Source organism: Zalophus californianus, chromosome 7 (genome assembly GCF_009762305.2).
Source record: "Zalophus californianus isolate mZalCal1 chromosome 7, mZalCal1.pri.v2, whole genome shotgun sequence".
NCBI classification, from domain to species: domain Eukaryota; kingdom Metazoa; phylum Chordata; class Mammalia; order Carnivora; family Otariidae; genus Zalophus; species Zalophus californianus.
This window is the reverse complement of record NC_045601.1, coordinates 114511544-114531112: the sequence shown is the minus strand read 5'-3', so window position 1 is coordinate 114531112 and position 19569 is coordinate 114511544. Positions and strand designations below refer to the sequence as shown.

At 38.9% G+C, this 19569-nt stretch overlaps 1 protein-coding gene across 4 annotated transcripts in view; it reads right to left on the bottom strand.

The window, feature by feature from the left end:
• Window positions 1-19569, bottom strand: part of SLC26A8 (solute carrier family 26 member 8) — a 93248-nt gene that overhangs the window by 40222 nt on the left and 33457 nt on the right. For all 4 annotated transcript variants that reach the window (XR_003521349.2, XM_027601579.2, XM_027601578.2 and 1 more), the window contains 5 exons: window positions 16115-16231; window positions 14241-14422; window positions 10241-10405; window positions 9391-9540; window positions 4466-4548 (listed from right to left, as the gene is read on the bottom strand). Coding sequence is in view for 3 of the 4 variants with exons in the window: in XM_027601579.2 (XP_027457380.2) it covers window positions 4466-4548; window positions 9391-9540; window positions 10241-10405; window positions 14241-14422; window positions 16115-16231 (697 nt within the window). In the remaining variant the exon portion in view is untranslated. The remainder of the gene's footprint in view (window positions 1-4465; window positions 4549-9390; window positions 9541-10240; window positions 10406-14240; window positions 14423-16114; window positions 16232-19569) is intronic.

The following is a 19569-nucleotide window of genomic DNA, read 5'->3' as shown; positions in this document are numbered from 1 at the left end:
AAACTTACTGCAAAGCTATGGTAATTAAGATTGGTATACAGATCAATAGAATAGAATTGAGGGTTCAGAAAGAAACGCAAACATTTATGGTCGATTGATTTTCACCAAGAATGCCCAAACCACTCAATAGGGAAAGAACAGTCTCATTTATCAAATAGTATGGAGACAATATGGACATATTCACATGCAAAAGAATGAAGTCAGAGCCCTGTCTTAAAACATATACAACAATGAACTCGAAATGGATTAAAGGCCTAAATGTAAGACCTGAAACTATAAGATTCTTAGAAGAAAACATAGGGGTAAATCTTCATGACCTTGGATTAGGCAATAGTTTCTTAAATGTAATACCAAAAGCTCAAATAACAAAGGAAAAAATAAATTGGACTTCATCAAAATTAAAAATCTTTGTGCTTTCAAGGACCTGTTGAGAAAGTGAAAAGACAACCTACAGTATAGAAGAAAATACTTGCAAATTGTGTATCTGAGAAGGGTCTAGTATCCGAAATTCCTACAACTCAACAACAAAAAGACAAATAACCCAAATAAAAATAGTCTAAGGACTTGAATAGTATTTCTCTGAAAAGATATAAAAATGATGTAAGCACACGAAAAGATGCTCACCATCATTAGCCCTTCGATAAAGGTAATCAAAGCTAGAATGATGTACCACCTCGTACTTACTAAGAGGGTAATAACAACAATAATAATAAACAATAACAAATGTTGGTGAGCATAGGAAGAAATTGGAACTTTGTGCATTACTGGTGGGAATATAAAATGGTGCCATTGCTGTGGAAAATAGTTTGGCAGATCCTTAACAAATTCAACATAGAATTACCATATGACCCAACAAATCTACTCCTAGGTATAAACTCAAGAGGAATGAAAACAGGTACTCAAAAGAAAAACCTGCACATGAATGTTCCTAGTAGCACTATTCATAATAACCAAAAGTTGGAAATAACTGAAATGTCTATCAACTGATGAATGGATTAACAAAGGTGGTATATCCATGTAATGGAATATTATTCAGCCATAAGTAGGAATGATCCATGGTACAATATGGATGAATCTTGAAAACATTATGCTAAGTGAAAGAAGCTAGAGTCAAAAGACCACACATTTTATGATACCATTGCAGAATAGGCAAATCCCTAGAGGTAGAAAGTAGATTAAGGGACGCCTGGCTGGCTCCGTCAGAACATGTGACTCTCTTGATCTTGGGGTTGTGAGTTCAAGTTCCATCTGTGGTATGGAGTTTACTTAAATTAAAAAATTAAAATAAAAGAAAGTAGATTAAGTGGTAGCCAAAGGCTGTGGAGGGGGACAAATGGGACCGGGCTTCTTTTGGGGGGGGTGATAAAATACTTTAAAATTGGATAGCAATGATGCTTGTACAACTTTGAGAATATAGTAAAAAAATTGAAGTGTATACTTTAAACGGTGAATTTTATGATGTATGAATTATAAATTCATAAAGCTGTTATTAAAACAAGATAGTAAGAGAATATTATAAATAATTTTTGCCAATATATTTGACAATTTAGATTAAATGGGCAAATTCTTTGAATCACCAAAATTGAGTACTAAAAAAAATACAATGAAATAAATTGAGTACTCTCAAGAAGAAATAGATAACCTGAATTACAGAGAATGTTTATGTAATTTAATAGTAGTTGTACTTAATAAGTAGCCTATTAAAAATTGAATTTGTAGTTAAGAATCTTCCCACAATGAAAACTTCAGGCCTAAATATCTTCACTGATGAATTCTACCATGAAGAAATAAATAATGCCAGTTCTACAGAAACTCTTCCAAAAATTAAAGACGAGAGAATACATCCCAAATCCTTTTATAATGTCTACAATACTCTGATACTAAAGCCAGATATTATAAGAAAAGAAACTCTCAGGCCAATATCCTTCCTATACATAAATGCAAAAATTCTTAACATCATTTTAACAAATCACTATATAGAATGATAATAATACATCATTACCAGGTGAGGTTTATCCGAGGATGCAATCAATGTTGATCTAACATTCAAAAATCAATCATGATATTAACAGACTAAAAAAGGATAAGAAATCTTCATTTTTTGGGGGGCAGTATTGTTTTCCCATAGATCCATAGAATAATCCCTCAAACTGAATTTGGGAGCACACATACGCTTTGGTTTCTATATCTCTAGGTTTATTTTCTAAGTAAAAAAAAAAAAATCATTGAAATGTTTTAGATGAAGTTTGCTATTTGAAATGTTTATTCTTCTGATCATTTGTATCATTTCATCAAGACACAGATATAGGACTCAATAACTGACTTCCAGATTTTGTGTAAAACCCAAATTCAGTAAAATGAACAATGTGTTAAATACACTTGGGAAAATTATTTTAAAATATATTTTGTGATATATTATATTTAATCCCTCATCTAATTAAATGTTATTAGCTTATGCATTTTCAATTTTATTTTCCTTAGAGTAGGAAGCATCCCTTTTAGCACCTCAAAGTACTATCTCCTCCTGTCTTCCTATTTCTCATCATTATTATGTACAGGAATCTAAATTCCTATTTTTGAATATCTTTTTCTTCACCATCGAACTGTCTGTTTTAGTTCTCTATTTAAAATATAACTTACAAGCACCTAGGTGTTTTCCAGGTAATGAGCTAGATAGAAATATAACAATGCTCAAAGGCAGATATTTAACCTTTTGTTAAATTTTCCCTTTTTGTACTTTTAAGAAATTAGAGAAAAATGTGGCTATCCCAAGGAGGTATACTATAAATGGAATTTATTGCCCAAATCCATGTTAGTAAGCCTTAAATATTTAGTATGCTAACACAAACTACTGTTTTTCCTTTCTGCTGTTCTCTAACATTTAATTCTTTGTTAGCAGTTTAGGTTACCAGGAGACATGGACACAGAAAGAACTAATTTAAATTGTTCAATTTTTCTAATCTTTAGCAACCTTGGATAAACATATAATAAAAAGGGAGGTTCAAAGCAATACCTAAAAAAAAAAAGCAATACCTAAAATTAGAAATTTGAAATGCTTACCTGTCTATCTATACCCTGAATCTTTTGATGAAATAAGCAAAAGTTGACCATATGGTTTTTAAGTCATCAATAGAGTGATTATAATCATAGATTTTGGAATTAAATAGAAATGGGTTCAAAAATAGCTCTGCCCCTGACCAACTGTGTGATAGTGGATAAGTAATTTAAATTGGTAAACCTTAGTTTCTTCAGCCATAAAAAAAGGAGTATTACTGTGAGGTGCAAATGAAATAAAATAATTATCATCAATCTCATTGTTGTTCTTGTTATTTTTTCTGAGAGCAGAGAGTCAGTCTCATTTGCCATTGCATTCCCTGGCACCTAGGTGGTCTGCTCACATTTTTTTTTTAATTGAACAGAATTGCAAATGATTTAGTCATCATTGGATTTCATGGAAAACTGGTAGGACATGAGACTAATCCAATTTGCTTTCATCAAAGTAGCCTATGTTGTGTTCTCCCGGGGTTTGCCAGCATCACTGACTCTTTGCAGTATTCCCCACTGAACAGCATACGGAAATAAGGCTCTTCAAAAGCCTGCCTGTGAGTCAAGAAACTGCAATGTATTGCCTTTCTTAGCTAAAGTGATTCATCTGATCAAGGTTACAGGAACTAAAATTTCCTAAGAGAAGAGCAAGAGTGACCCATAGTCACCGGTAGGAATTATAATGTAAATTCATTCCAAGTCCTTAAGAACTCCATATGGCAGACTATTTGAAGACAGCTTTCTACTCAGAGTAATGAAATAATGCTTCTCAAGGACACTGATTCAGTCGAAGTGGGTGAAGACGGAGGAACACTCCTGAGCACTGAGCTCCAGGAGAGAGGCCAGGAAAACAGAGGCCTCTCTTGTTCCATCCTTGAGAGCTAGATAGGTACGGAGGTTGAGAAGGCCTGTGATGTACTGCGAAAAAACTGTGAATGTCTCTGGTACCCAGTGCATCCAACTGTTTACTCGTGTAAGGGGAATTGGCTCAACTATGGGAAGAGAGTATGAGGCTGCCCAGAGAAACAAAGGGTTGTCCTAGCCCATCTTCTTTCATGAACCTCTGTATTCTAAAATGAATTGGAGGGCACCTGGGTGGCTCAGTTGGTTAAGCAACTGCCTTTGGCTCAGGTCATGATCCTGGAGTCCCAGGATCGAGTCCCGCATCGGGCTCCCTGCTGAGCAGGGAGTCTGCTTCTCCCTCTGACCCTCTTCCCTCTCGTGCTCTCTATCTCTCATTCTCTCTCTCAAATAAATAAATAAAATCTTTAAAAAAATAAAATAAAATGAATTTGAGCCCATAACCCAAATTTGTCTGTGGCCAGGCTGCTAGTAGAGAATACCAATCAGGCTGTGTGATCAGAGGCTAAGCAAAGGTAACAGAAAGGGAAAAGTAATCCTGAAAAATGGAGTTACTGACCTATAAGGAATCATATCAATGAGCATCCTGCTGGTTTCTGTGGCCATGCTTATCTTGTTTGCAAATGCAGTGAAGCCAAGAATCTGTAGGGGTTAAAAAAATGCATATGATCATCTAAAAATTATGAACTGCTTCCAGGAGCAGAGGTGCTTATAGCCTTGGCAAGACAGGGAATGAAATATGTGGCAGTTCCTATGCATGAAAGTGGGAGAGAGAGGCGGGGCCAGTTCAGTGGAGTAAGAAAGGCGGAAATCTTCTCTGACTCTTGGCTCCCTAAGCTCTTTTTATTTTATTTATTTTTTTTCAAGATTTATTTATTTATTTGAAAGAGAGAGAGAGCACGGTGGGGGGAAGGGGCAGAGGGAGAGAGAGATTCTCAAGCAGATTCCCCACTGAGTGCAGAGCCCAACTGGGGGCTCGATCCCAGGAGATGGTGACCTGAGCAGAAACCAAGAGTAGGAAGCTTAACTGACTGAATCACCCAGATGCCCCTCCCTAAGCTCTTTTTAGCATTGTAGCCAGAATGAAAAGCAATTTTAGCCTTGGTCTCTGATATAACAATGGGAACAAATGGATGTCTTCACCAACTTGGAACATCTAGACCAAATATAAACATGTTGTAAAAGTTTTTAGATCTAGGGACATTGTACCAATATAAATAAGGCTTTGGGGGATTGTTGAGGTATACTGAGAATCATATATTTTTTAAAGATTTTATTAATTTATTTGTCAGAGAGAGAGAGAACAAGCAGGGTTAGCAGCAGGCAGAGGGAGAAGCAGGCTCCCTGCTGAACAGGGAGCCTGATGCAGGACTCGATCCCAGGACCCTGAGCTGAAGGCAGATGCTCAACAGACTGAGCCACCCAGGCATCCCATGACTTGCTTTTTTTTTTCTTTATCTCCCTTTTATTTACTCCTAAAATAGCAAGTCTCCTTTCCATTTCAACTAGTGGCAAAATAGACAACCTAGCAGAGGTTTTTTTTTTTTTTTACACCTTATAGAGACCTCACACCAAAGCAAATTAAGCCAGAGACAAAAGAACTCGATGCCCAGGTCATAGATAGCTGCTTTACCCCATTCTCCCTACTAGCATGTAAATCTTTTCCCAGCCTCTTCTGAGAGCTCAGACACTGAGCAGAATAGCAATTCGTTTACCTGTGATGCTGTGATCTGATGAAGACCCCTGGGAACCTTACAGGTCAGAAGGGAAAGGAAAATCTGGATCATAGTTTGAGTCAGAGAAAAGTTTTATTCTTTGTCTTGTTAAGGGACAAGAAGTGTGGAAACTGGCCAAGGAACTCTTTTTATTTCCAATATAAAGGTGATGCTTGCTCATAAAGGAACATGGAGAAAATACGAAAAATTAAAAAGCAGAAGCAAATCACCCAAAGACAACTATTTTGATGCTTATTTGGTGTTTGCTATACAACTTAAATAAACCCATACACAAATACACACTCATATATATATATATATGTATATATATATATTATGAACACAAAACATGCATAATTTCTTAGAGCCACAGGATTCTTGAATTATTTGTCAGTATATTCTACCTGGATCCCAGATATTGCCTTGAAACTTTCCCTTACTATTTGACACTACTGTGTTAAGGACAGATTGGTGGGTGTGTGCAGTTTCCTCCAGCACATCTAAACAGTAAATGTCTTGGTGGGTGCCGTGAGAAGCTTTTTACACCCTAGGGGATAGCAACTCTCATCCTCCCTCTCCCATTTGCCTCACTGCCAGGGGAAACATGCAGGTCTTTTCCCAGTTCTAGACAACATCTCTAATCCTTGCTACTTGGTGGACAGTGATCCTGATCACTTGACTTGCTTGACATGTGTATAAGTAATGTATTGCAGGCTTTGATAACCTTTGAGTATAAATTAGTTCACAAAAAAGTGTAATGCCTAAACTGCAACAATTCTAAGTCTCCACTGACTTATTGCTGGATCTCAGTTTCCTCCCCCACTTCACTCCATGGTGCATCCTAGTTATTTATAGCACTCCCCAAAAGGAATGTCTTAACTGTGGCTCCCAAACCAATCTGTCAGCCATAGTCAACTCAGAGAATCCTCTAATCACTCTAGTTAATGTTCATTGCCTTTGAGGTTGCTTGAAGGAATATCACTATGATCCCTGCTGCTGCTGTCTCTTAAAAGAGGGCTGATTTGGGGTGCCTGGGTGGCTCAGTCATTAAGCGTCTGCCTTCAGCTCAGGTCATGGTCCCAGGGTCCTGGGATCGAGCCCCACATTGGGTTCCCTGCTCGGCAGGAAGCCTGCTTCTCCCTCTCCCACTCCCCTTGCTGTGTTCCCTCTTGGTCAAATAAATAAATAAAATCTTTAAAAAAAAAAAAAGAGGGCTGATTTGCCACAAAGTGGATGGACCTGGAGGGCAATACGCTATGTGACAAAAGTCAGATAGAGAAAGACAAATACTGTATGGTATCACTTACGTGTGGAATCTAAAAGCAAAAACAAAATAGACTCACAGAAACAGAGAGTAGAAAAGGGTTTGCCAGGAGCTAGGGGCTGGGGGAAATGGGGAAGGTTGATAAAAATGTACAAACATTCACATTTAAGATGAATAAGCTCTGAGGATCTAATGTAATGCATGGTGACTACAGCTGATAACATTGCATTGTATAATTGAAATTTGCTAAGAATAGAACTTAAATGTTCTCTCTCTCTCTCTCTCTCTCTCACACACACACACACACACACACACACACACACGCACACGATAAATATGTGAGGTGATGGAAGTGTTAATTAACTAGATGGGCAAATCCTTTCACAATGTATATGCATGTGAAATCACCATGATGTCCACTTTATATGTCAATTACGCCTCAATAAAGCTGAAATTAAAAGAGAGAACATCAATATCTGCATCACATATGCCATCTGCTGGTGACTCCAAAGCCTCAGCTTCTTAAGCTGTCAAAGCTGAGCTGGGTTCCTTGAAAGGGAGAGGTTGGCCCTGATTCCACTCCCCAAACTCCATCTGCACGTTGTCCCCTGGGCTCTAGGGCACCGTTATTTATGTCCAGTGATTTGGGAAGTCTTTGATAAAACTAGTCTTTCAGTTTCTGGCCTTTATGAATTAATAGCTTTTCAACTACTCCAAGGAAGAAAGAATATACACCTCCACGAGAAGTAGACAACAGTTAGTAAGATAGAGCTTTTTCTCAATTTCCAAAGCAATTCCCATACTCTTTTAATCATGCAGAGTATAGACCTGGATTATTTAGAATAGAATAGGTTATGCTGTGGCAACATACAAATCATGAGACCTTAGTGTTATTTTTTTGCCCACACATGGTCTATTGTGGGTCAGTGTCTCTCTGGGGCAACTTCTTTGCAAACAGTGCCTCAGAGATCCAGGCTAATTCCACCTGGGGACCCTATTATTTCAACATGCAGCCCTATGATTACCACAGCAGGGAGAGAAAGAACGTGGGGACTCACACGCTTTCTCTTATGCTTTGGCCCCAAAGTCACTGGCCCTGACTAACTACAGGGCAGCTGGGAAATATAGGGCAACACGTGGACATTTGGTGAACTTTAAGCGTCTCTGCAACAGAACACTTCTTAAGGGGAAATTCATTCTTGTGGACACCCAAACATTCAGCGATCCTAATATGAGAAATGCTGACTTTAAAAGCCTGAGCTTTATTTATGAAAATATCTTTATCATTGTAAAAATGTTAATCATAACTGCAAAAGATAAGTTTTATCAGCAGATTATTTTTAAAGAAAGAAGAAATGTTATCATTAGATAGTGGTGAGCCCCAGCTCTGCCACTTACTAATGACATGGATTAGGCAATCCATTTAACATCTCATCTCCCTCAATTTCTCTACTGTAGCATAGTGAGAATGAAAGGAGCCTGAATAACAGTATGATGGCAACACTATTAAAGTAGAAACAGGGGTACCAGCCTGGCTTACTTGGTAGAGCATGCGACTTTTGATCTCAGGGTTGTGAGTTCAAACCCCACATTAGGGGTAGAGATTACTTAAAAATAAAATCTTAAAAAAAAAAATAAAATAGGAACAACATTCTACCTAGAAGAAGACGGAAATTCACCAACACTGAGCATAGGCCTGTCATATATATTTGAAGGAAGAAAACAGTGAATAACTGAAAACCCAAAATTATCAATTGTAATTGACTTTGGGAGGTGCAGAAATTTCTTTTCTTCTATTCTTTTTCTTATGTTTTTCAAAGTTGCTAGAATGAGGGGTACCTGAGTGGCTCAGTCGGTTGAGTCTGCCTTCAGTACAGGTCATGATCCCAGGGTCCTGGGATCGAGTCCTGCATCCGGCTCCCTACTCAGTGGGAAGCCTGCTTCTCCCTCTTCCTCTGCCCCTAACCCTGCCTGTTCTCTCTCTCTCTCTAAAAAAAAAAAGCTAGAATGAACCTGGGTTATTTCCATAAGAGAAAAAACCCTATTTCTGAAATAGTATGAAAGAGGCAATAGAGAAAGTTACTCTAAAAACAAGCATGTTTTGGGCACCTGGGTGGCTCAGTTGGTTAAGCACCCACCTTTGGCTCAGGTCATGATCCTGAAGTCCCGGGATGGAGTGCCACATCGGGCTCCCTGCTCAGCAGAGAGTCTGCTTCTCCCTCTGACCCTCCCCCATCTCGTGCTCTCTCTCTCTCATTCTCTCTAATAAATAAATAAAATCTTAATAAAAAATAAAAATAAGCATGTTTTACAAATATAAGCTAGTATTTAAAATTAAATGTATTCCACTTTGTCACAATTCAACATGTTTTTTTAAAAATCATTATTTTTGTAGTCTCCTCTAATCCTTTCCCTTTCTAGTTTGCTTGCTTTTTAATTTTTTTTTTTAGAAAGTAGTTCTTTTAAATGATCTAAACCATGAATTTGGAGCATTAAAACACCTACCAGAAAAATTTCCATGGGAAACTCGATCGGGTACCGATGGAAAGAAATTCTGATACATTTGTTGATTCTCAGCGCAACAACAGCAGTTAGAAATAGTAGGATGCTAGTAGAATTAGCTTTTGGGAGAGTTACACAGTAGTTAACTATGTTCTGAAAGAAAACAAAATTACAAAGGCTTAGAAGGGGGTATGATAATTGCCTTTACCTAGAAAATGACACTCTCTCTAGATTAGTTCAAAAAGAAATCCCTAGGCAGTGTCTCTGGGCACAAATGTCTTCATGAGCATTATTAGCACAGTGAAGGCAAATGGGAGCATATATATATTTTTTTAGTTGAAAAAGAGATATTAAAAGATAATAATGCCTGATAAGGAGAGAATACACTTTACATGTTTCAGTGTAATGGAAAGGACCCAGGAGTTCTGTTTATCAGCCTATTCTTTGCTAATTTTTCTAGACCATTGATGTTCTTTAGCATGGCTCCTACGCCATTCTTGCATTAAGGGACTACGTAGCATTTTATGTTCTTTAGATATTTTAGGATACAGGTCTGCTATGAGGCATGTAATGGGAAGAATTATGATAGGTTTCAGTATTTTAAAAACCTAATTTTAATGTAAATCATGTTTGTTTAAAAGGACTGGGCAAAATGGTTAGTGCAACTGAGAACGTGATCCCACCGGCATCTGCAATTAATTAAGCCTGTAAATCCAGGAGAGATGAAATTATTTCTAAGACCTGTTGACCCAGCCGCCTACGGAGCAGTATCTCCTTTTGGATCGGGTCCACTTCCTTTTGGAGGCAAGGGGAGGGGCACTTGTATCTCGGGGTGAGGGTAGAAATTACTCACATAGAAGAAGGAGATGGGACCAGCGTGGAAACTAATCATAATCCCGAAGATGCAAGTCAGCTGGGACAGAATAATGTGTAAAGCCGCGGCAGCCAGGTAAGCGCTGATTGCAGCCTCCGGAAGGTACGCGGCCACGAAGCCAAAACCTAACAAGCCCATTGATAGCTGCAGGAGGTTCAGATGGAAAAGAAAACCAGAGTGAGACAGAATGTCACCAAACCAACAAAGGCATCAATTAGGCGCTCTCCAGGAGGTTTCCAACAAAAAAGTTCAGTTAGGGCCCTTGGGTAACTCTTCCGTTATCGTTGACGAGCTACGTCCTTGGCGTTGATTCAGCTCTCCGCACCGGCGCTACACCACACTTCCTTCTTGCTTCAGGAGCACTTAAGCTTAAGTTCTTGCCCTAGAATCTATTGACCTTATTAATGTGAGGTTAACAGTGACCAAGTGGTGATCAGAACAAGCTTTTGCCTCTTTAAGGGCCCTTTTGTTAGAAGCTTTGATAGCCCTTTTCAGGAGATGTTACTATCCCTGCGAGGAATGCGGCTTTTCACAAAGGAAAAGACAAGTTAAAAAACCCCCGGGTTCCAGCTCAAACTCCTCGGCCTTTGACTTTTATCTTTACTAAGAATGGTTAAACTGAATTTATGTCTTCAGGATTGTATATATAATAGATAATATGTATATATTATATAACATATATAAGACATAAATTCAGTTTCTATAAATCCAGTATATGTAATAAATATAATTTATATATTATATATGCATAGTACATGTAAAATACTATATTACATTTAATACATAATTTATATATTTATGTTACATAAATAAATGTAATTATATATGTTATATAATTATAATTTATATAATTTATCTGATTATATATTTATATATAATTACATATAATAATTCTATATTTATATATAATTACATATACCACAAATTATACATTAAATATAAGGTTACAATATAGTATTTTATATGTACACATGCATATATAATATTTAAGTTATATGTGTATATTATATATATATGTATTTTTAAATATACAAAGGATCTAAAAGGGTAGACCCCAAACTATTAATAGAAGCTACCTTTGGGGAATGAGATTAAAGGTTGGGGCAATATTGGAGCGCCTGGGTGGCTCAGTCAGTTAAACGTCTGCCTTCAGCTCAGGTCCTGATCCCGGGGGCCTGGGATCGAGCCCCGCATCGGGCTCCCTGCTCTGCGGGAAGCCTGCTTCTCACTCTCCCACTCCCCCTGCTTGTGTTCCCTCTCTCTGTCAAATAAATAAATAAAATCTTTAAAAAAAAAATCTGCTGTCCTTTGAGTCACTCATCTCCCTCACCCCATAGGCAAAGTGTTCCTTTTACTGCTTTCAAGATTTTTTTCATTGTCTTTAGTTTCCAGAAGATTGGCTCTGATTTGTCTTAGGGTGGATTTCTATGGATTTATCTTGTTTGAAATTTTCTTAGCCTCTGGAATCCATAGGATTATATCCTTTGCCAATTTGGGGAGTTTTCAGCTGTTATTTCTTCAAGTAATTCATCCCCATCTTTTTTCTCCTCTCTTTCTGGGGACTATTATGATATAAATATTAGACATTTTGTTATCACCCTACTTGTCCCTGAGGCTCTGTTCATTATTTTTTCCAGTCTGTTTTCTCTCTGTTGTTCTGATTGGGCAATTTCTATTGTTCTTTCTTTGAGTTCATCCATTCTTTCCGGCCTCCTCTATTCTGCTATTGAGCCCATCCTTTGAATTTTTAATTTTGGTTATTGTACTCTTTGGTTTGAAAATTTCCATTTGCTTCTTCATATTTGCTGTTTACTTGCTGAGACTTTCTATTTTCTCACTGGTTTCAAGCATGTTCATTGTTGCTTGCTGGAGCATGTTTAGAGATGGCTGCTCTAAAATCTTTGCCAGATAATTCTAACATCTCTGTCATCTCAGTGTTGGCATCTTTTTATTGTCTTTTTTCATTCGAGTTGAGATTTTTCTGGTTCTTGATAAGACAAGGAATTTTAAGTTCAATGGTAGACACTTTGGGCACTATGCTACGAGACACTGGATCTTATTTAAACCTTCTGTTTTAGCTCGCTTATTTTGACAAAGTGATGGCAGGGGAGGGGGCAGGTGCCATCTCGTTACTGCCTGTAGATGTACAAGTCCAGCTTCTCCCCTAAGTTTCCACCGACAGCTGTGGCAGCAAGGACTCTTCATTATTGCTGGGCAGGGGTGGGAGTTCTGGCTCCCCACTAGCCCTCTGCTGATATTATCCTGGCTGGAAGAGACAGGAATGCCTTACTTCTTCCCACTTGGCCTCCACTGACACTACAACAGAGGGGGCTGTCTTCTTCACTAGGCCATCTCTGACACCACCCCAGCGAGGAGTAGGAAGGGGGTCTCATTACTGCACAGTGGGAATGAAAGTCTTGACTCCCTACTTGGCCTTCTCTGACAACATCCCAGTTGGAGGGTGGGTGGGCACTTCATTACAGGTGGGTAAGGGTGAAAGTCTAGGGTCCTCAGTTGGCTTTTGTTGGCATGAGGGGGTTGATACCACAGTTTTGTTTTGTTTTTCCTTGGTGTTTGTCTGGACTATAGTAGTTATTATGTAAAAGTTTTCAGCCTTGCTAGCCTTTTTTGGTGCTGTGGCTATAAAGAACAGACTTCTGTTACGGCTGTGTGTGTGTGCGCACGCAGGTATTAGCATTTTGGGTTTCTGGCTTCTTCAGCACCAAGTGTGAAATATAAGAGGAAAAAGAAAACCCTGGAAATTCACCACTACATTGTTCCTTGCATCCTGAGGTTCTGAGCCAGTTTGCCTTCTTCTCTCCACTTTTCAGAGTCTTCTTATGTTTGTGTTATATATAATGTTCCAAGGTTTTTAATTGTACTTAACAGGGGGAATAGGGAAAAGTACATCTATTTCATCTTCCTGGAAATGGAATGTCTCCTCCTTTATTAGCGAAAAAATAAACTGAGGCTCAAAGGAGGCGAGAGAACATGCCCAGGGTCATGTAGATAATTCATAGGTTGCTGACTTATTGCTTGTTATTTTGTCTTTTCCTACAAGATTGAATTTTTTAACCACAGGAATTTCATCTTTTTTTATTTTTGGTCTCTATCAAAGTACCAAATTCATATTTCTGTATCCAGTAGTTATAACATATTGATGCTTACTACGTGACAGGTTCTGTGCTGAGTGCTTTACATGTATTTTCTCACTTAGTCCTCATTAGTACCCTGCACAATAAATGTTATTATTCGCATTTTGTACACAAGGAAACTGAGGCCCATAAAGGTAAGGTGATTTAAGTAAGTCATATAGCTGGTATCAGGGCCGGACTTTGTAGGCTTTCAGTAAAACCTTAGCTTATAAAAGATGGTCCCAGAAGAGATCAGCAAAAATTAGCTAGAGAGTAGATTGGTTGCAAAGAAAGAGAAATAAAGCTAGCACATGTGACTTTAGGTCAATGGGTGAAGCTTTAGACGGTAGACTGAGAGAAAATCAAAGACACACCAAAAGTAAGTTTTGATATTTTAATATGTCATTGATATTATTGTCCTTTGGCTGTGCTCCTGAAATTGTAGGAAAAGAATTGACTCTAATGCTTACTTAACCCAAAATATAGTATGTGAGCCTATGAGTGCTAATCTTGTTGAAAGAATATAGAGGTTTTTTTTTTTAAATGTGAAATCATGAATAGAACTCTAGATCACAGTCCCTAGGACCCTTCTTTAGTTTTAGAGAAGGGACTGATGAGAATGTTCAGTGTCTCATCCTAAATCAATGGTGAATGATTTCTGAGGAGGGGAGAAGTTTTGTCACTAGGGAGAGCCTAGCCACACATCCTGTAAGTTTTCCAAAAATAAACCACAGAAGTTCCAGGTATATCACAACAGATAACAGGAGCAACAAAAGGAAGGGGTTCATTTGTAGCTCCTTTATTTATTTATTTCTTCTTCAGGGGTTCAGAGACTCAGATCCTACCTGAATAATCCCAGTCAGAAAAGTTGTGGATGCCACCACACTCAAGGATCTGTTATAGTCCGCAAGGAAGGAGGGCTTAGAAAAGTCATCCCTGATGAAAGTTCCCAGAATCAGGTGGCCATTGTTGAATGGGTACAACCTCAGGACATTGATCATCAGAGCACTCATAAGGAAGAAGGAACCTATGAAAGAAGGTGTTGGGGCAGAAAGTGCAGTTTTAAATCCAGGTAACCTGACATATTTGACAAAAGCAAGGCATGGTCTGATGTTGTTTTGTCTTTGATCTGAAGAACTTTTTTTTTTGAAAGTGGCCACTGGAGAAGTAAGAAAGAGCAAAGAAAAGAACTCTGGTTCCACATGCCATGACCAACTCCCAGAATTTAGATATTGGTGGTCCAGGTATTAACCTCTTTGTAATATGGGCATATGGAGTGGGATTCAAAGAGAAATTAGCTGGAAATGCCTATCAGGCTCAGCCACTGTACCTGTTCTTAGAAATGGTAAATGAGATTGTGGGGAGTGGATCAGAAAATAAAGCTAATCAATAATAATAAGAAAAACGGGGCACCTGGGTGGCTCAGTCGTTAAGCGTCTGCCTTCGGCTTGGGTCATGATCCCAGGGTCCTGGGATCGAGCCCCGCATCGGGCTCCCTGCTCCGCGGGAGGCCTGCTTCTCCCTCTCCCACTCCCCCTGCTTGTGTTCCCTCTCTCACTGTGTCTCTCTCTGTCAAATAAATAAATAAATAAATAAAATCTTTATAAAAAATAATAATAATAAGAAGAAAAATAACACCTATCACTTATGAAGTATTTAGTAGGTGCAAAATGACACTGAGCTAAACCTATTTCAAACATGATTTCATTCAGTCCTCCAGTCCACATAGTCACATATGGGAGCAAAGGCAAATCTTACCTTTAAATTGCCTAACAGAAACAAAACTCTAGTAGCCTTATTATCAGTATTTGGAAATGATTGCAATATGCCCCAGGAACTTGGAAATATGGGAATAAAATTGTTCGCTCAGTCTCCAAATGTAAAATCAACACATAATGGATTTTAGTAAAGACATGTGATATTGTCCTTTAAAAAAAAGGCAGGAATAGCACTCTGCATCTAGAATAATGGGACGGAAACCAGACTGAATATACAAACGTATCTGGAGAAAAAGTGTGTCTGTCAAAATGATCAATGTTGGTTGGGTGGTCAGTTGTTCAGCGGGGAAGCCAAGACAAAGGCACTCTACTAAGTAGATGTTGGCAAGGCCCTTCCAAGATTATTGCGCATTTTGTGGTTTGATTTCTATGCTGGTTTACTTAAGTGAAGAAAATGTGCTGCTTGTATGACCTTCAACTAGTTTGGTCCCTGTAACAGTTATTTCTAATTATAAATTAGTAGATGGACTTTTGACTCAGGGAAGGAAGGTGCTTATCCTATGGATTTGAGTGCTTTGATTACTGTGACAGCATTTTCTCATTGTAAATTAATAAGCTAACATGGTTGTTATAAAGTAGGCCCATGGACTTGGGTTATTACAGTTCCAGCTGAAAGATGGATCCACTCTAGGAATATTGGCAAACTTGTCTCTGGATCTTCTGGGTTGAGGGCAGTCAGATTTCAGTGTGTGGGAATTTCACCAAGGGTAGTATCTCTGCTAATTCCTTTAGGAAACAGCCGGCTGGCCAATTTGTCTGGTGGCGACATTCATAATCGCTCAATCTCGAAACTCTGAGTGCTCACCCTATGGATAGAATGTCCATCTTTTGCCTCCGTTTTTTTCCACCTTAAACATAGCTTTAATTGGGGTTCTTAGCAATAAGGGAATGATTGAGGCAGAAAGTCCATCCACCACCTGTGGTTCCAGTGCCGAACTCACCAATGGACATTTGATGACATGATCCAAAAATGGCATAAATTGCTGAAGAACAGAAAGCTGCATAACAGACATTGAGCGGAGGAATCAGTTGCCTTGTCAGCAAACTAAACGTCAGGGCTGAAAAACAAGATAATTTAAGTAAGGAAAGGTAGGCTGGCTTTTCACCTTCAATAAAAACTCTAAAGAATATTTACAACAAAAATGATCCACGTGTCTCACTGATTGAGTGTGGTAACAACATCTCGTGACATATGGCCCTTCACTAGTCCCTTTTATTACCTCCTTTGATACCTAGCTTCTCCTACTTTACCATGTGCTTTTACACCTCAGTTCTAAATCACAGGCTCAAATACCTCTCACTTCAAGGTCTTCATGCTAATCGTGGAAAACAGACGTCACGACAATAAGACCTCTGCTTCCAACAGCTCAGAAGCAGCCCCATTTCACCCCAGTCTAGTAGCAGAAGGCCCTGGGGAATCCTCTAGGACTGGAAATAAAGCGGGAGAGCAAGGCAAGAACCATGCTTAACTGGCTTGATTCCATGTTGGCATGTGTTGCCTCTCTTCCATATGCCAATTATTTAGGTCTTTTTTTTCAACAACTCCTTCAATACTTACTTTCTTTTCCTAGAACACCATGAGAATTTGGAAATTTTGAAGCAAATGGATTAACATGCATGGTGTCATCCTTTGATGTCTCAAGCCCACAGCTCCTGCCCTGAGGGCCTATCTTTTTTTTTTTTTTTTTTAAGAGAGAGAGCAAGAGAGCACACATGCACATGTGCAGGGGTGGGGGAGGGTTGGCGGTGGGGCAGAGGGAGAGGGAGAGAGAGACTCTTGAGCAGGCTCCACACCCAGCATGGAACCTCATGTGTGGCTCAATCTCATGGTCCTGAGATCACGACCTGAGCCAAAATCAAGGGTCCGATGATCAACTGACTGAGCCACCCAGGCACCCCTGAGGGCCTATTTTCAACTTACATCTTACCGTGTGCTCATCTGAATTCAGTTACAAGTTCAGTGAGCCAATTTAGTGTCTTAGACAAGCAAGGCTTTGTGTGTGTGTGTGTGTGTGTGTGTGTGTGTGTGTGTGTGTGTGTGTGTGTAGAAGTTCAAACACATACAAAAATAGAGTATAATGAGCTCCCATATACCTACCACCTGCTTCAACAGTGGTCAACTCATGGTCAGTCTTGTTTCATCTATTCCCTCACTCCTTTCCCACTTCATATTATTTTAAAGCAAATCCAAGACATGAAATTATTTCATATATTGATATTTCAGTATATATCTTTAAAAGAAGATCTTCTTTTTTTTTATCTTTAAAGTACCCTCTACGCCCAGTGTGGGGCTCAAACTCATGACCCTGAGATCAAGAGTCTCATGCTCTACCGACTGAGCCAGCTAGGTGCCCCAAAAGAAGACCCTCTTCTATTTTATTTATTTATTTTTAAAAAGATTTTATTTATTTATTTGAGAGAGAGAGAGCATAAGTAGGGGCAGAGGCTGAGGGAGAGGGAGAGGGAGAAGCAGACTTCCCTCTGGGTAGGGAGCCTGACGTGGGACTCTATCCCAGGACTCCAGGATCATGACCTGAGCCGAAGGCAGACTCTTAACCAGCTGAGCCACCCAGGCACCCAAGAAGACCCTCTTTTAATTTAACTACAATACCATCATTATACCTACGAAATTAATAGTGGTTCTTTATTGAATAGCCAGTAAATGTTCAAATTTCCCCGCTTATTTCATAAATGGTTGTTGTGGTAGAGGGCCCCTAAGATGATCTGCAATGGCTAATTGGTATTCATGCCTCTGTGCGATCCCCACCTCTTAAGTGTGGGATGGACGTAGTAACTTGCATCTAAGAAACAGACAACAACAAAAATAATAGGATGTCACTTTTGAGAGTAGTTTGCAAGAAGATTATGGCTTCTGTGTTGGTTGCTCTCTGACTCACTGTCTCTTTCATCCAGGTCACCAGCTGCCAGAGTTGGCTTCAAGAGTGTGTGACCTATGCAATTAAATAGGCCTTAGAAGGCTGCACACTTGGCTTAATGCCTCCTCTGACCATCTTGAAATTCTGAGTAATTTTTGAACTAGGGGTTCTGCACGTAGCTGATCCCATCAGCTGCCATGTTAGGAGGACACTCAAGTGCTCTTGGAGAGGCCCACAAGGTGAGAAACCCAGGCCTGCCAGCAAACACGTGAGTTAGCCTGAAGGCTGATCTGCCCCAGTAGAACCTTGAGATGACTGACAGCTTGATTACAACCACACGAGAAATCTTCAGCCAAAGATTTGCTGGGTTTTGGGGTGATCTTTAAAAAAATATTTGCTATTATATGTTGTACTATCTTTTACGATCTTTGTATTAGGACTCAAATGAGGTTCTCACATTGGTTGACAGGTCTCTTAAATCTTTGTAATTTATAGTTTCTCCTTCCATATTTTTTTTCCTAAGCAAGGCTCTAATGATTACATAAACAAAAAACCAACCCCCCCCGGAAAAAAACACCCCCCCACACACAGAGAAAAATTGCTCAAATTAGCTTAAGCAAAACAGGAAATTTACTAAAAGAGTACAAAGGGCAGTTAGGCCACATCAGAGACTGGAACCAGAACTAAAAAACCATCAGGATCCAAGGCAGCGATCTCCCTATTTTCTTTGTCTCCAGGCTTGCACAGTGTCCTGTCTTTGTTTCCAGTTTGGGGCTACTGTGAACAACATTGCCATGAATATTCTTGTACATGCCTCTTGGTGCATCAATGTACAAGTTCCTCGGGATTCTATATCCTGAAGCATAACTGCTGGGGCATTTGCCAGAAAATGCCAAACTGTTTTCCAAATGGTTATACAATTTACACTCCCACCAGCATTGTGTGACAGTTCCCATCATCTGCATCTGTTAGCACATGATACTGTCAGATTTCAATTTTTAGTGTGTATGAGTTAGCGTCTTACTCATTTAAACTTCACTTTTCACTTCACTGATTGTCAATAATGTTGATGAGTCTCATTGAGTTGTTCCTTACAGATTTGTAGGAGTATATATATTATAGATTTAAATCCTTTGCTGGGTATATGTATTACAAATATCTCTCCCATTCTGTGGTTTGCTTTTCAATCTTCATGTGTCTTTACATGAACAAGACTTTTACTTAATTCAATTTATTTGTCTTTTCCTTTTAGGCAGGCTAGTGCTTCTCATGTCTTGTTTGAGAAATCATTTTCTACTTCAAGATCATGAAAATATTCTCCTACATAAACCTAAAAAATCTTTGTTTTACCTTTCACATTTAGGTCTTTAATCTACCAGGAATAGATTTTTGTTTATGGCATGAGGAAGAGGTCTAAAAATTGTTATTTGTTGTTGTTGTTATTGTTGTTTTTAGTAGGTTTCACACCCAGCATGGAGCCCAATGTGGGGCTTGAACTCATGACCCTGAGATCAAGATCT